Source organism: Podarcis gaigeae (assembly GCF_964106915.1).
Source record: "Podarcis gaigeae genome assembly, chromosome: 10".
NCBI classification, from domain to species: Eukaryota; Metazoa; Chordata; class Lepidosauria; order Squamata; family Lacertidae; genus Podarcis; species Podarcis gaigeae.
The window spans coordinates 56590892-56605077 of NC_139686.1; the positions used below are offsets into that span (position 1 = coordinate 56590892).

Here is a 14186-nt window from a genome sequence, read left to right on the forward strand (position 1 = left end):
ATTTTTGTGTGTGTAAATTATAGACAACGTACCATCTTAAATGGCATTTCAACCAGAGATCCGGACTTATTGTTGCTCACAGATTGCGTCTTTCAACGCCTTTGAACCCCGCGGGTTTGTCAAAAGACAAGCTCTGGTGATTGCATTCATTAATGGTATGTTTTGTCAAAATCCTGAATGCGAGTTGTCCACCAAGTATGGACGGAAAAAGCCTTACAGTGACCAAAAGGACTAGTTATGCATTAGCACATTAGCTCACTTGGATTCCATAGACAACATTGGGGGTGAATAGTTTGCTATCAACTCAAAAATTGACTTAACCCTTACAATAAGGTCTCCGCTCCCTCTTTGTTCGTTTAATTTCAAATATGGGTCTTTTTATGTTCGTTACTGGAAAAGATGCATCCTAAATGTACTTTTGACAAAACTGCATAGTACAAACCTAAAATTTCTATAGAAAAGGAGACAAAAGTTTATTGATTAAACCCAATTATAGAGTTGGGTTCATAATAAAACTCCATATTGATCTGTGGGCATGATGCTAACATAATCAGTCACATTTAGAAATTTAGCCCCAGATCATATTGATCCATGTCAAGTCCAACTTTCAGCTGTATTTGCAGATGGAAGAATTATTTAATTCAAGCTGAAGGATCTGCAGTATCACGTCCTGAAAAGATGCACAAACTAATTCATATCACTTGGCTCTGCATTGTCAAAGCAAGAGTCACATCCATGTGACAGATTTCACCAAGGTGGATATAGCAAATAAACAGTGTGACAGTACATTGATGATTTAAGGTACGAGATGATCATCTGCAGAAGCAGTAGTATATTTTTCCAGCGTTTATGAAGCAACACCATGAATGATTAAACACCCTTTAAGCTGCAATCCTGTGCACAGCTAAATCCCATTGAAGTCATAACATGAACGTACAGATAAGTGAAAGGTAGATTACACCCCAAAGGGATCACCACTAGTTCAAGGGCAAACAGAGTTCACTTTGTATATAATTTACATGTCTTAACCAACAATAGATAATAAAAAAACACAAAAACAAAATGGGAATTGGTCTTAAATTGCATGGCGTTTTATTTCCTGAAATCATATGGCACTAATGAAACATTTTGAACAGCTCATTACTAAAACTCTCCTCATTTTCAAACAATACTAAGAAGGATTTTTTTTTTTTACAATTCTTAGTATTGTTCATTGCATAAAATTAAGCCACTATTATCTGATGGCTCAGAAAAGGATGGTTTTGTCTTTTGTTTCTCATGCATAAGAGCTCAAGACAGAAATTTCCAAAGCATTCGTAGCCTTGGTCTTTCAATACCATTCTTTTCATTATATAGTCTTTCAAAAACAGAAAAATGAAAAGTAGTTTATGTATCTTTTTGGAAATGTATTGATGCAGCACAATGAAGGCATCAACTCCTTGTTAATATGGTCCCCTGCATATGTAATGCAGTTACATCAACCTAAATTGATTCCACGTTGTTGTGGCAGCCTATGACTAATACGATAAAATGAGGTTAAGCTGAATAAATATAGCAAGAATAAATATAATAGGAATCATTTCCTAAGGAGAAGAAAAAGCACCCAATCCACAGTCAGGGGTCACAATGGGCATTGTTCAACAAAAGCCATAACTTGCATGGCGTCTATATGTTTTTTATGATAGCAGACTATTTTTTTAATAACCCCCTTTTTATTTCTCTCAGTGGTCTTGGTGATGGAAATGGAGCAGAGGATCACCCACCAAAACAATCCCATCAGCTGCTGACACTCTTAACAATGGAAAACCAGCAAGAGTGAGAGGGGCTGTCTGCTTGACTCTACCACAGGCAAACTTGGCCCTCCAGATGTTTTGAGACTACAATTCCTAACACCCCTGACCACTGGTCCTGTTAGCTAGGGATGATGGGAGTTGTAGTCCCAAAACATCTGGAGGGCCGAGTTTGCCTATGCCTGCTCTACCATCCCTTGTGATAAACCATGAAGTAGCAGCTTGGACTGAAAGATGAGTAAGCGTAGGAGGTAACTTTATGAGATATCAACCACTGACAGGGATCCTGGAGGTCAATAACTGCTAAGTGATACCTTTGGTTCTTGCAATACCAGGCGTTTGGCTACTGTACTGCACTCCCGGGTGTGAATGACTCTTCCCATAATTTTATCCCAGAAGACCACAGCCAGGATCAAAACCCTTTTATGCTAAACCTGCAGAATCTTAACAATGTCACTATACAGAGCCCCTTTGGTCCTGATCTCTATGGCTCGCTACATAAGGGAATGGAAGCAGAAGGGGATATTTGTCAAGGACTGCCAGGCATCAGGGAATCCGATCCCTCCACGGTAGGCTGCCAGGAATAGACAGACAAGGAAGCTCTTACCAATGTCTTTCATTCAATATTTACACAGAGACGCTTAGAAAAGCAGCCGCTTGGAGTAATGGCATTGCCACCCCCTTCTCTCCTCAATCATCAACAGCACCACCCACCTTACGGTGGCTGCTGAGGGCCATTTGCCTACGAGCCCTTACCTTCAATGCTTGCTGGGTTCTGGGAGAAAAGGGTCTGTCAGCCAGCTGCTCTGGCTCTGCCTCCTCCTCGTCCTCCTCTTCCTCTCCCATTATTTCCCAACGTTGCTCTTCATCTACCTCTGAGCCGTGACCTCCTCAAGCCACTGTTGTACATCTATACTGTCTTCCTCTTCTCTGGAAAGTTTAGGAGAGGGAGACGGTCTCCACTATTCATCCTCTGCCTAGTCCCTGACACGGACATGACAAGGGTCCCATCACAAACATATCTCCTGTCTTTTCCACTGGCTGTATCGTTAAGGATGTGAGTTAATGGAGAAAGAGGCCTATTGTCATGGTTCCGGTTCATGGGCAGTCGAGGTCCTAGCTGGGAACATCAGGACCAGGGGCAAGATGGCGGGGTGGGAGCAGGAACGGGAGTCCAGAAGCCAGGAAGCCAAGAGTCTGAGGGTCAGAGAGCCTGGAGTCATGAAGCCAAGGGTCCGAGGATCAAGAAGGAAGGAGTCACAAAGTCAAGAGTCCAAGGAGCAAAGGAGCCAAACACAGCAAGGCAGGAAACGTGTTGCTGTGGCAAAGAGCCGAAGGGAAATGCTGACCTTATATCCCTTCCTGGCTCTTGCCACCAGGTGCTGTTAGGTTACCAATCGGCCTCACCTGTGTGGCCACGCCTTGCCTCTTCAGAACAAACTTAGGAAAGCCCCAGTTCTGCAAAGACTTACTAGTCACAGGGCCTGGCTCCTGCACGCACTCCTGACACCTATCATCCAATCCCAAGGAGCATTGCTTTTCCATTTCAAATTTATTGTCACCATTACAATCCCCAAAAGAAAGGAGGTCATCTCAGACGGACACTAGGACAAGGGTGCTGTTGTGAATGGAATGGCAGCTTTTGCATTCCCCTCTGGTTCTCTCCCTGGCAAAAGGGTTATTTGCAATCATAGAACTGTAGAGTTGGAAGGGGAGCCAAGGATCATCTAGTCCAACCCTCTGCAATCTCAACTAAAGCATCCATGACAGGTGGCCATCCAACTTCTGCTTAAAAACCTCAAAGGAAGGACAGCCCATCTGTTAGGATATTTCCGTTCCACCTTAAAAGGGAGCAGGCTTTGTGAGTCACAGCCTGCGCATTTCCTGTTCACAGGATGTTTATGTTTCCTATTGCTTTCGTTTTCTCTCTCGGTGCCTGAACACGCTAGCAGGTGGTCATGTTTTTCTTTGTTCTGACCAACGCTGAATAAACTTTCTAAATAATGCTCTCCTGAGTGCAACTTTCGCTGTGTGAATTCTGCTGATAGAGCGTGCATCAGCCCAGAAATGTGGAAGCTATTTTCTGGAGCTCATGTTGCTAATTGCTGATACTGTATCTACGGGAGATCGGTGGACGTCCGGAGTCGACGTGGAGGCAGTGATGGCCTTTGTCTCCCTGCCATCAACTTCCGAGGGAGCCTGGTTCCACTGCTGAACAGCTCTTACTATCAGAAAGTTCTCCCTGGTGTTGAATCAGAATTTCCTTCCTTGCCACTTGAATCCATTGGTTCGGGTCCTAGCCTCCAGAGCAGGAGAAAACAAGCTCCACATGGCAGCCCTTTAGATGTCATTATCTCCTCTCAGTCGCCTCTTTAACTGGCTAAACGTACTCCATTCCCTCAACCACTCCTCATAAGGCTTAGTTTCCAGACCCTCAATCATCCTCAGATGCAGTTCAGGCTGGGAGCTTTTTGCCATCGCTTCAGCCGCTGCCTTTGTGCAGATGTTGCACAGCTGCTGAGCAATGCAAAGTCCCAGCTCAAAAATATGCATTACAATATAGAATCACTGGAGAGAAAAAACCACAACCCTCACCACAACACTTTTTTATTTATTTAAAGAAATACTGTTTCCATGGAAATCTGCATTTGAGCTCTAAAAGTATCAGCTGTACATTTTCAAAGGTAGCGCAACCCTGGTAATGGGCTGCAATCAGGCATTTCATGACACAAGCTGTCGGGGAAAATCAAGTTCCAATACTGATTAATGACAGTAATGAAGTCCTAAAAGTAAAAAAACAAAACAAAAATAAAACAAACTTACTCTGCAGCACATCTGCCTGCATGTTGCTTCCTTTTGGGTTCATCTTCTGGGCTTGGCTTGCAGGAATGGGCTTATAGGACTGACCTGTTGCTCTATACATTGCCTGAACCCAGAGGATTCTATCTTGCTCGTCGTCACTGGCAAATATCACCGTGTCACCTTCTTTGACTGCATTAAAGAACATCTGACCACCCTGGAGACCTGCAAAATCAATCAGTCATAGTCTCTGATTCCAATATGACTTTCATTCCAATATGATCAAGGTTGGAACATAAAAAGTAACCAGGCCACAGAACGCCACAAATATTTGCTACTTAGGGGCTTTATAGAAAGCTTCTCCTGCCTGCCCCTTTTTCTGTGACCCTTAGCTAGTTTTACTTTGCAATTGAAGAATTTTTGTTTTTGTTTAGCTACATGAGATAATTTGCAAGAACAGTTGAATAAATAACGAATAAGCATCACAGCAAAATACCTGCATGAGGCGCTGTGTAGTCCACAGTGTATCCTTCGAGCTGCATTAACTCCTGGGGCTCAGATTTCTTCTCTCTGTAGCTGCACATTGCAAATGTGTACTGGCTAACCTGAGTTTAAAAAGAAGTTGGATTGGATACAGTTCATTACGTCGTATTGTACTGCAACTTGCAGAAGACTGGTAAGATACAGCAACCAACTCCTTGGCGTGTTGCAGATAAGCTACCCACTGCTTATCTAGTTACAAATCACTTTTCACACAGCTGAGAAGGAATAGACTCTTCCAACTGTAGAGTTGGAAGGGACCCCATGAGTCATTTAGTCCAACCCCCTGCAATGCAGGAATCTCAACCAAAGCCTCCATGTCAAATGGCCATCCAACCTCTGCTTAAAAACCTCCAAGGAAGGAGAGTCTACCACCTCTCGTGGGAGTCTGTTCCACTGTCAAACGGATGTCAGAAAGGCTCCCCCCCCCCAACATTTAGTTGGAATCTCCCTTCTTGCAACTTGAATCCATTGGCTTGGGTCCTAGCCCCCGGAACAGAAGAAAACAAGCTTTCTCCATCCTTCTTGTGACAGCCCTTGAAATATTTGAAGATGGCTGTCATGAAGATGTCCTATTACTTTCACACGGACAGCCTGAAATGGACTCAACGCATCAGAGCAAAGCTACGTTTAGTCTTTCAATGACAAATACATTTTGGCACTGCGGATAATAGATCATGCTACCAATCTCTTTGTAATATTAAGACCGTAGTGATATCAAATCCTTAATTGATTTCATTTTATAAATAAAAAGGATTAATTTTGAATGAGCCAAAGTAATATTAAAAGAAATACCCATTTTTTTTCCATGACAAAAATTGGGCCACTCTGATCTGAGAGATGGTCACCTGTGTTGTCCTTCTCTTTCTGCTAACATGTGCCGTATTAACTGTTTCTTGTCTTTGGGGAGGTGGACTTCTCATTTTATTTGGTGGGGTGGGGTGAACTGAGAGAGGATATTTATTTGCCAGGTATGGCAAGCAAAGGGGATGCGGCTGGCACTGTGGGTTAAATCACAGAGCCTAGGACTTCCCGATCAGAAGGTCGGCGGTTCGAATCCCAGCGACAGGATGAGCTCTCCTGCTGCTCGGTCCCTGCTCCTGCCAACTTAGCAGTTCAAAAGCATGAAGTGCGAGTAGATAAATAGGTACCACTCCGGCGGGAAGGTAAACGGCATTTCCGTGTGCTGCTCTGGTTCACCAGAAGCGGCTTAGTCATGCTGGCCACATGACCCGGAAGTTGTACGCCGGCTCCCTCAGCCAATAAAGCAAGATGAGCGCCGCAACCCCAGAGTCAGTCACGACTGGACCTAATGGTCAGGGGTCCCTTTACCTTTATGGCAAGCAAGTGACTTATCACCATTAGCTATGAGGGGGTGGGATGAGGCTGAGAGAAAAAGGGTGTTCCTCTGTGAAAAGCTAAGAAAAATAAGCGTGGAAAGAACTACACCTACAGAACATCAACTTTGGAAAACGATCATGTCACAGGAGTGTGCTGGTCAGTAATGACACAGCTCAAAGTTGGAGTTAACTCTTCATTAGCAAAAATGTGATCTCTACAGACTTGGCTGAGTGTCAGCAACTCATTCCTGGTGGCATTACTTTGTGAAAATCAGTTGCTAAGACTGAAAGTCCCCACCTCCTCACAGAAGTCTAAGTCTTCTCCTCTCCAGGGCTTTTCCTGGAGACAGTGCCTTCATGCATCTAACCTCTCCTTCGCCCTTTTCACCCCTCTTCTGGTTCTGGGAGAGGAGAGCTTGTCTCAGCAAGAGGGGGAAACACCTATGACTCTCCACCAGCCTGACTCATCACTTGACCTCACACACCTGATTCAGCTTCTCCCTCTGATTCTTGACTTCTCTCAGACTCTCCCATGTCTTCCCTGCGTGGTTCCTCAGCTGGTTCCTCCCACCACTCCTCTGCGTCCAACCAGTCCATGACAAATGTTGAGTGGCAGCTGAGATCACCATTCCATGTACCCCCACCCATAAACCCTTTCTAGATTGTGCTGCTTTCCACTACGTATGAAGCTGCCAAGCAGGAGAGAAGTCCTTTAGGCGGACATGCTAGGAGTTGAACCTGGAACCTTATCCTTACAAAGCATGTGCTTCATTACAGATATGCCAGGGCAAAACATGCCTCCTGAACATACAGACTGACTTTGTGCATTTTCCCAGCAATCAGGAAATGCAACTAGGAAATTATGGGGCCTCCAGTCTTGTGTATTTGCTGAGAAAACCAGCAGTTGCATCATCTGCCGGGTAGAAGACGTAAAATGGAAAGCGATTCTCATTATCGGGCAAGAGGTTGCTGAGCTAATTCAACAGTCTGGTGCTACCTGATGCATGTTGCTTTTCTTAGTTCCCTTAATGGTGTTATTCACTATGCAGCCCAACAGTTCATCAACCTCTTGATAAATGCTGCTGCACGGAGGTGAAATAAAAAATGTTCCGATTTGTACAACTCCTGAAGTGTCAACAGTGCAAGAGATATGAAAGCAGAAACAAAATGCCCATCACTTTGTATTGTTTCCTGGAGTCCTTCTGCATCTGCCCTATTCATGCAGCAGAATGAAGTGGTGGAACAGACTTGCACACTTCAGATCAGACTGCAGGTGGAGGAAAGCAGCATGAGCAGCTGAGTGCGCGAGGGGGCATGTGGCGATGCAAGGGCAGGTCTTTCATGGGGACAAGACGGTCCTTTCCGGAGACAACCTCAGAATCAGAAAGCAGAAGGAACACGGTTCAAAACAAAACCGAAAGCCAGATTATTGGTGTGTGTGGGTGTAGTTAATCAACTTCAGCCCCAAACTGCTTAAAGTATTTTGGAGGGAAGCATGGGCTGGCTGGCTAGCACCCTAAACAGGATCCTCCCTGCTAGGGGGGCTGGGGAAATATTGGAAGGTTTTGTTCCAGAACCCACTTGTAGCAACTGGAATTTGTGTTGTGGACATAGGCACCGGCTTGTGAGGGCGATTGATGGGACATTGATGTCCCACGCGGTCTGTCAAGAGGAGGCAGGGCCGGAGCTGAATGCTGCAGCTGTGCAGCTTCAACGGTGGGCAATTCCTTCTGATGCCATCACTGGTGGGAGAGGGCAGAGGGCCTTCTCAGTAGTGGAGCCCACCCTTTGGATCACCCTCTCAGCAGATGTCAAGGATATAAACAACTATCTGACTTTTAGAAGACATCTGAAGGCAGCCCTGTTTAGGGGAGTTTTTAATGTTTGGTGTTTTATCATGTTTTTAATATTCTGTTGGGAGTTGCCCAGAGTGGGTGGGGTATAAATGATTTTTTTTTAATTATTATTATTATTATTATTATTATTATTATTATTATTATTATTTCCTTCCGTGGCAGGAAGAGGAGCCGGCCACTGGAGCCATGCTGTGCTTTGCTCCACACTTTTCTTCAGTGCTTTTTGGATGTTGGCGGGCTTGGCCCCTACTTCGAAAATATTTGGGGGCTGCTGCCCCTGCTTGGCAATGTAAAAAGTCCTTGCAAATTATTGTGGTTGTGTTAGGCATTCACAAGAAGTATCACATGGCATGCTGGGAGGGAGGAGGATAATATATTGATTTTAGCAATTAGTAAGTGGAAAGAGACTCATGATCGCATCTTATCTGAGGCAAAGACCAGTATGAGATACTGATTTAGAATGTCCGCTGATGAATAACTTGGGATAAGCTAAACTAAGCATGCATAAATGCTACAGTCCTTAGGCATAATTCTATTGATCTGTGTCTGTCAGAAACTGCAGGGCAGCACACATAACTGAGATAACCAAGTGAATATTCGTGGGCAAGGGAGACTTCAGGCGTCCCAATGGCCAAAATGACAGCAAATGAATTCAAATAACAGCTTTCTTGAACACCGTGGATCAAAATTTGAGTGGGTATGACAAAAGAAACCACCCGCTCAATATTGAAATGCACCAGCCCCAACAGAAGTTGTGAAGCAATCGCTAAGCATATCAATGAAGGATCAATAATATCACAATGCTCATCCCTTGCCACTGTGTGCTTTACCTATACTGTCAATAGAGCTGCAAGTGGCCTGTATAAGCTTATATCAATGAACAGAGCCCTACAGTCTGCTGCAGTAATTGAACAGCAGTGTCTTTAGACAACCAAGCATTGCATCTTCCTGCGAAGTTTTTCTCATGTACTGAAAACAAAGCCACACTCATAATGGCTCAATATGGAGGTTACGCCTGTAAATCTTCCGACACGCGCATACTGTTCTTTTTTTTAATCCTTCTCCACACAAACCTGAGGCTGAGAACAAGCAGAGAGAATGTTCTGCCTCATGTCAAAGAGGAGGGGCACAAAACTACCCTTCCCTTCCTTTAACCCCAAATTTATTGTGGGCACTGGGCAAGGGACTCTGAAAAAGCCCTGCTCCGTATCCTGAGAACTCTGGAGAAGCCCTGTTGGACTCTGGAAGAGGAGGAGGAGGAGGAGGAGGAGGAGGAGGAGGAGGAGGAGGAGGAGAAGAAGAAGAAGAAGAAGAAGAAGAAGAAGAAGAAGAAGAAGAAGAGTAGTTTGGATTTGATATCCCGCTTTATCACTACCCGAAGGAGTCTCAAAGCGGCTAATATTCTCCTTTTCCTTCCTCCCCCACAACAAACACTCTGTGAGGTGAGTGGGGCTGAGAGACTTCAGAGAAGTGTGACTAGCCCAAGGTTACCCAGCAGCTGCATATGGAGGAGTGGAGACACAAACCTGGTTCCCCAGATTACGAGACTACCGCTCTTAACCACTACACCACACTGGCTTGTGGTCCTCCAGATATTGTTGGACTCCCAATCTCATCATCCCTGACCGTTCTGCTGTTCTGGGGCAGGTGGGGGTTAAGAGTTTGAGCACATCTGGAACCACACAGGTACCCCACACCTGCACTAGGGCTTCCTTTCTTGACATAGCCCATAAACCCAAAGGGCAAGGGGACCTAGGGAGCCCCAGAGCTGTGCCCTCAGAGCTCCAGTATACAATGGCCAGGCCCATTTGCCTGTAGGGTAAAGACATTCTGGAGGAGCCCTGGTGCCACAACCATGAGATCTGGCAATGTGGCTGTAGCCACCCCAGAGCTTGCATCTACCAGCTTGCGAAGGAGAATCAGCACCCCACCTCTAGCAGGCTGTATTAGGGTCCCACCCACCCCTTCCTTTGCCTTTTTCCATGCAAGCCACTCTGATTGTTCTTCTCGGGCCTCACTTATGAAATGTTGGAGCTGGTTTAACTGCATGACCTTCAAGTCCCTACAACAAAACCTTGGAAATTCGAGGTGGAACGTGGATTGTTGGTGCTTATTCCACCCTGTGTGCCCAAAATTAATGTATGGGACTCCTCATGCAGAATGCCAGCTGAGCAACCTGTACACTTCTTTGATAACTATTTGCATTATAGCTATTTTTGTATGCAATGAGTCAATGAATGCATTACCTAAACTGGTTCACATGGCCAATAGTTTGAAAACTCCTGCAATGGCCCACAGAAGATGACCCTGGCTGGGTCTATTGTAGACTTTATTGGGTTCTGCTCTCAGTGTACCATGTGCCTATAACTAATTGTGGAATTGCTCTCTTAGAACTGACTTGGGAAGATGTGGTAGGCAGGCTCTAATAGGAATCCATGATCCAAACCACAAATGCTTCAGGGTAGCAAATGTGGTGCCCTCCAGGTGTTTTGGACTACATCTCCCATCAGCCCTTGTCAGAACAGCCAATGGAGAGGGATTATGGGATCTGTAGTCCCAGACATCTGAAGGGCTTGATGTTGTATACTCCTTGCATACATGATCCCGGGGCCACTTGAAAAAGTGATGTAAATGCCAAAGGTTTTGGTGAAACCCGGTTTTAAGAAATCAGAAGCAGTTCTATGAGCTAAATTTCACATTTCTCAACTGCAAAACTAAAAACAAACACACATGCAGCTTCAACACTGGAGCTGTTACATACAATGAAGTTTTATTGCTCCACCAATGTTCTTGGCAATACTACTATCCATATTGAACAGGTAACAAACATTACAAACCTGTACAAGAACGAAGTAGCGCTTTTTCCACCTTTTCCAAACCTTCTGCCCAAGTGCATACAAATACCTGCCAAGTAAAATAAATAAATCATAATTTAAAATGTTACACTAAAATGACTCTCAATGGCATATTAACAACACTATTTGAGCTCCTTTTGACTTAAGCACTTGATTTTTGTTTTACCCTCTATCCACCTGCCCTTAAAATTCCTGTGTAATTTCTGCGTGATATGCTTACAATTCTATTTTCAACTCAAGTATGATACAGATATTATATTACTCATCTTTTCAACAATCTTGTAAAGCAAGTCAGTATTGTTTCCCATGGGGTTAAGATTTGCTGAACATTACCTTGTTAAGTTTATTGGTGAGGCAAATTTTAAACTGGTGAGTTCTTGGCTCACCACTGTGACTTCAGTGTGGTCGGCCTTCAGGACGCTGGTTAAAATCCTACTATGTGAAGCAGACCTCCGCGTGCCAAACAACAGTAGTACCTTGGGTTAAGAACTTAATTCGTTCTGGAGGTCTGTTCTTAACCTGAAACTGTTCTTAACCTGAGGTACCACTTTAGCTAATGGGGCCTCCTGCTGCCACTGCGCAATTTCTGTTCTCATCCTGAAGCAAAGTTCTTAACCCAAGGTACTATTTCTGGGTTAGCGGAGTCTGTAACCTGAAGCGTCTGTAGCCTGAAGCGTCTGTAACCCGAGGTACCACTGTACAGGCTGTTTGTCTGCATTGCCGACTCTAGTTTTCTGCAATTCATCTGCTGTTTATTATAACAGTAGGTTTCTATTCTCCATCAAAATTTTACTCATGATGGTGCCTCTTCTAAACACTAGAAAAACACTCGATATATTTGTAACATTTTGTATGTCAAGATGTAGTTAATTACACAAGGGAAAACAGCAGTTTGATAAGAAAGTCTACGCTGATAAAATGCTTCAAAGACCAAAAAAATAATAATTCCCTGGGGAGTACAGCAACATCTGGAGGCCACAGGTTAGCTGTGCCCCACCCCAGTCTTAAGAACCTTCCTGTAAATATTAAACGCAAAGCAACCCTGCTTGTTTTTGAAAAAAGATCCTGTATTGTCACTCAAAGAGAAGCTTGTGTTGTGTTAAGCTTGACGTAAGATGTACACCAAGTTTTTCCATCTAAAGAGGCATGGAGAGAGGAGAGTATGGTCCAGGTTGAATCTCTACTTTCTTACACCCCTCAAAGGCTGCCACCTCTTTGCACTCAGACGCTTCAAAGAATAAATCACCTACAGAAATACAAATTGTGTGCCGTGATTCATTCTCTTCATTCACGCTTGCACAGAAGAAGGTGTGTCTGTGTGCAGCCAATATTCCAAACACACACTCAGGCTGCAGTGTTTACAATGGTATAATGACATGACCATTCCTGTACGCAAAGCAGACCCAATGCAAATAGGATTACTACTGAACTTCTTTAATGTTTCAGCTGGGTCAGAAAGTCTCATACTCTTGCTACTCAAGATGAATGGCAGGATTTTGCTGGCTTTCAAAAAAAGGAAGCGGGCCGAAATATTGGGAGATATTAGAACAAAATGGAGACACATTGAGATTGCAGAGTTTTGAGAAACTAAAAGATAAAGTGCAAGATTGGTTACATTATTATCAAATTAGAGAGGCCTTTAATTTGGATAAAAAAATAGGCTTCCAGGTGGAAAAATCGAAATTAGAAACAGAATTGTTAGAATTTAAAACTAAGATACTTTCAAGAATGTATAATTTGCTGCTAAAATGGAACACTCAGGATGAAACGGTCAAATCAGCTATGATTAAGTGGGCGCAAGATATTGGTTATAACATCATGTTTGCTGACTGGGAACAATTATGGACCACTGGTGTAAAATTTACGGCATGTAATGCCTTAAAAGAAAATATTATGAAAATGATGTACAGGTGGTACATGACCCCAGTCAAGCTTGCAAAAGTATATCACCTGCCTGATAATAAATGTTGGAAATGTAAAGAAACTGAGGGAACATTCTTTCACCTTTGGTGGACGTGTCCAAAGGTCAAGGCTTTCTGGGAAATGATCTATAATGAACTGAAAAAGATATTTAAATATACCTTTCCTAAGAAACCAGAGGCCTTTCTTCTGGGCATTGTCGGCCAACTGGTGTTAAAGAAGGATAGAACATTTTTTATGTATGCAACAACAGCAGCAAGAATTCTCATCGCAAAATACTGGAAGACACAAGATTTGCCCACCCTGGAAGAATGGCAGAGGCAAGTGATAGACTATATGGAATTGGCAGAAATGACTGGCAGAATCCGAGACCTGGGAGAAGAGTCGGTGGAAGAGGACTGGAAGAAGTTCAAAGATTATCTCCAAAAACATTGTAAAATGTTTGAATGCTAAAATGATGTTGGATATAAAGATAATATGGCATTAGTGAAATAGTTAAAAGGATTATGCAAAAACGTTTTAAAGAAAAGGGTGAAAAGACCAGAATAATATTATGTCAAATTTAGACAAAATGATACAAGGGATTAAGTTATAAAGAAGCTATAAAGAACATTTAAAAATGGATTTAAAGAGAAAAGGAAAAACCGGAGACATAATAGGTTGAAATGTATAAATGTTGAAGAAGATTTGAAAGAGGGTAAGGAATTGCTGAATTTGATTGTGTAAAGGGGAACTCAGAAAAGGGAGATGTGAGGAAGTCAGGAAAGAGGCTTGTAAAGATAATAAGTAAAAAACTAGATTTTCTTTTTTGTTTTCTCTTACCTTTTTTGTGTTTTTTATTGTATTTTTTTTTGCTTTGTTTGACTGTGTTGTTTTTTATTGTCTCTCTCTCTTTTTTTTCTTATGTTCGAATGTGATGCCTGTTTTATTACATAAAATCTTAATAAATATCTTACTAAAAAAGGAAGCGGCAAAAGAGCTATAGCCTGCCCGGAAGACCATTTACTCTGAAAACCTGCCCTTTATTCCTTATATTAGCATTATTGAGATGTTTGCAGTGAAAGGAAAAGCACACTGAGCAGAATG

General features: G+C 43.2%; 1 protein-coding gene across 18 annotated transcripts in view; it reads right to left on the reverse strand.

The window, feature by feature from the left end:
• The window catches only part of CADPS2 (calcium dependent secretion activator 2), a 333758-nt gene that overhangs the window by 122841 nt on the left and 196731 nt on the right, over positions 1-14186 (reverse strand). For all 18 annotated transcript variants that reach the window (XR_014555332.1, XR_014555333.1, XR_014555334.1 and 15 more), the window contains exons 9-11: positions 11163-11229; positions 5086-5194; positions 4614-4814 (exon numbers count right to left, since the gene is read on the reverse strand). Coding sequence is in view for 14 of the 18 variants with exons in the window: in XM_083698926.1 (XP_083555052.1) it covers positions 4614-4814; positions 5086-5194; positions 11163-11229 (377 nt within the window). In the remaining 4 variants the exon portion in view is untranslated. The remainder of the gene's footprint in view (positions 1-4613; positions 4815-5085; positions 5195-11162; positions 11230-14186) is intronic.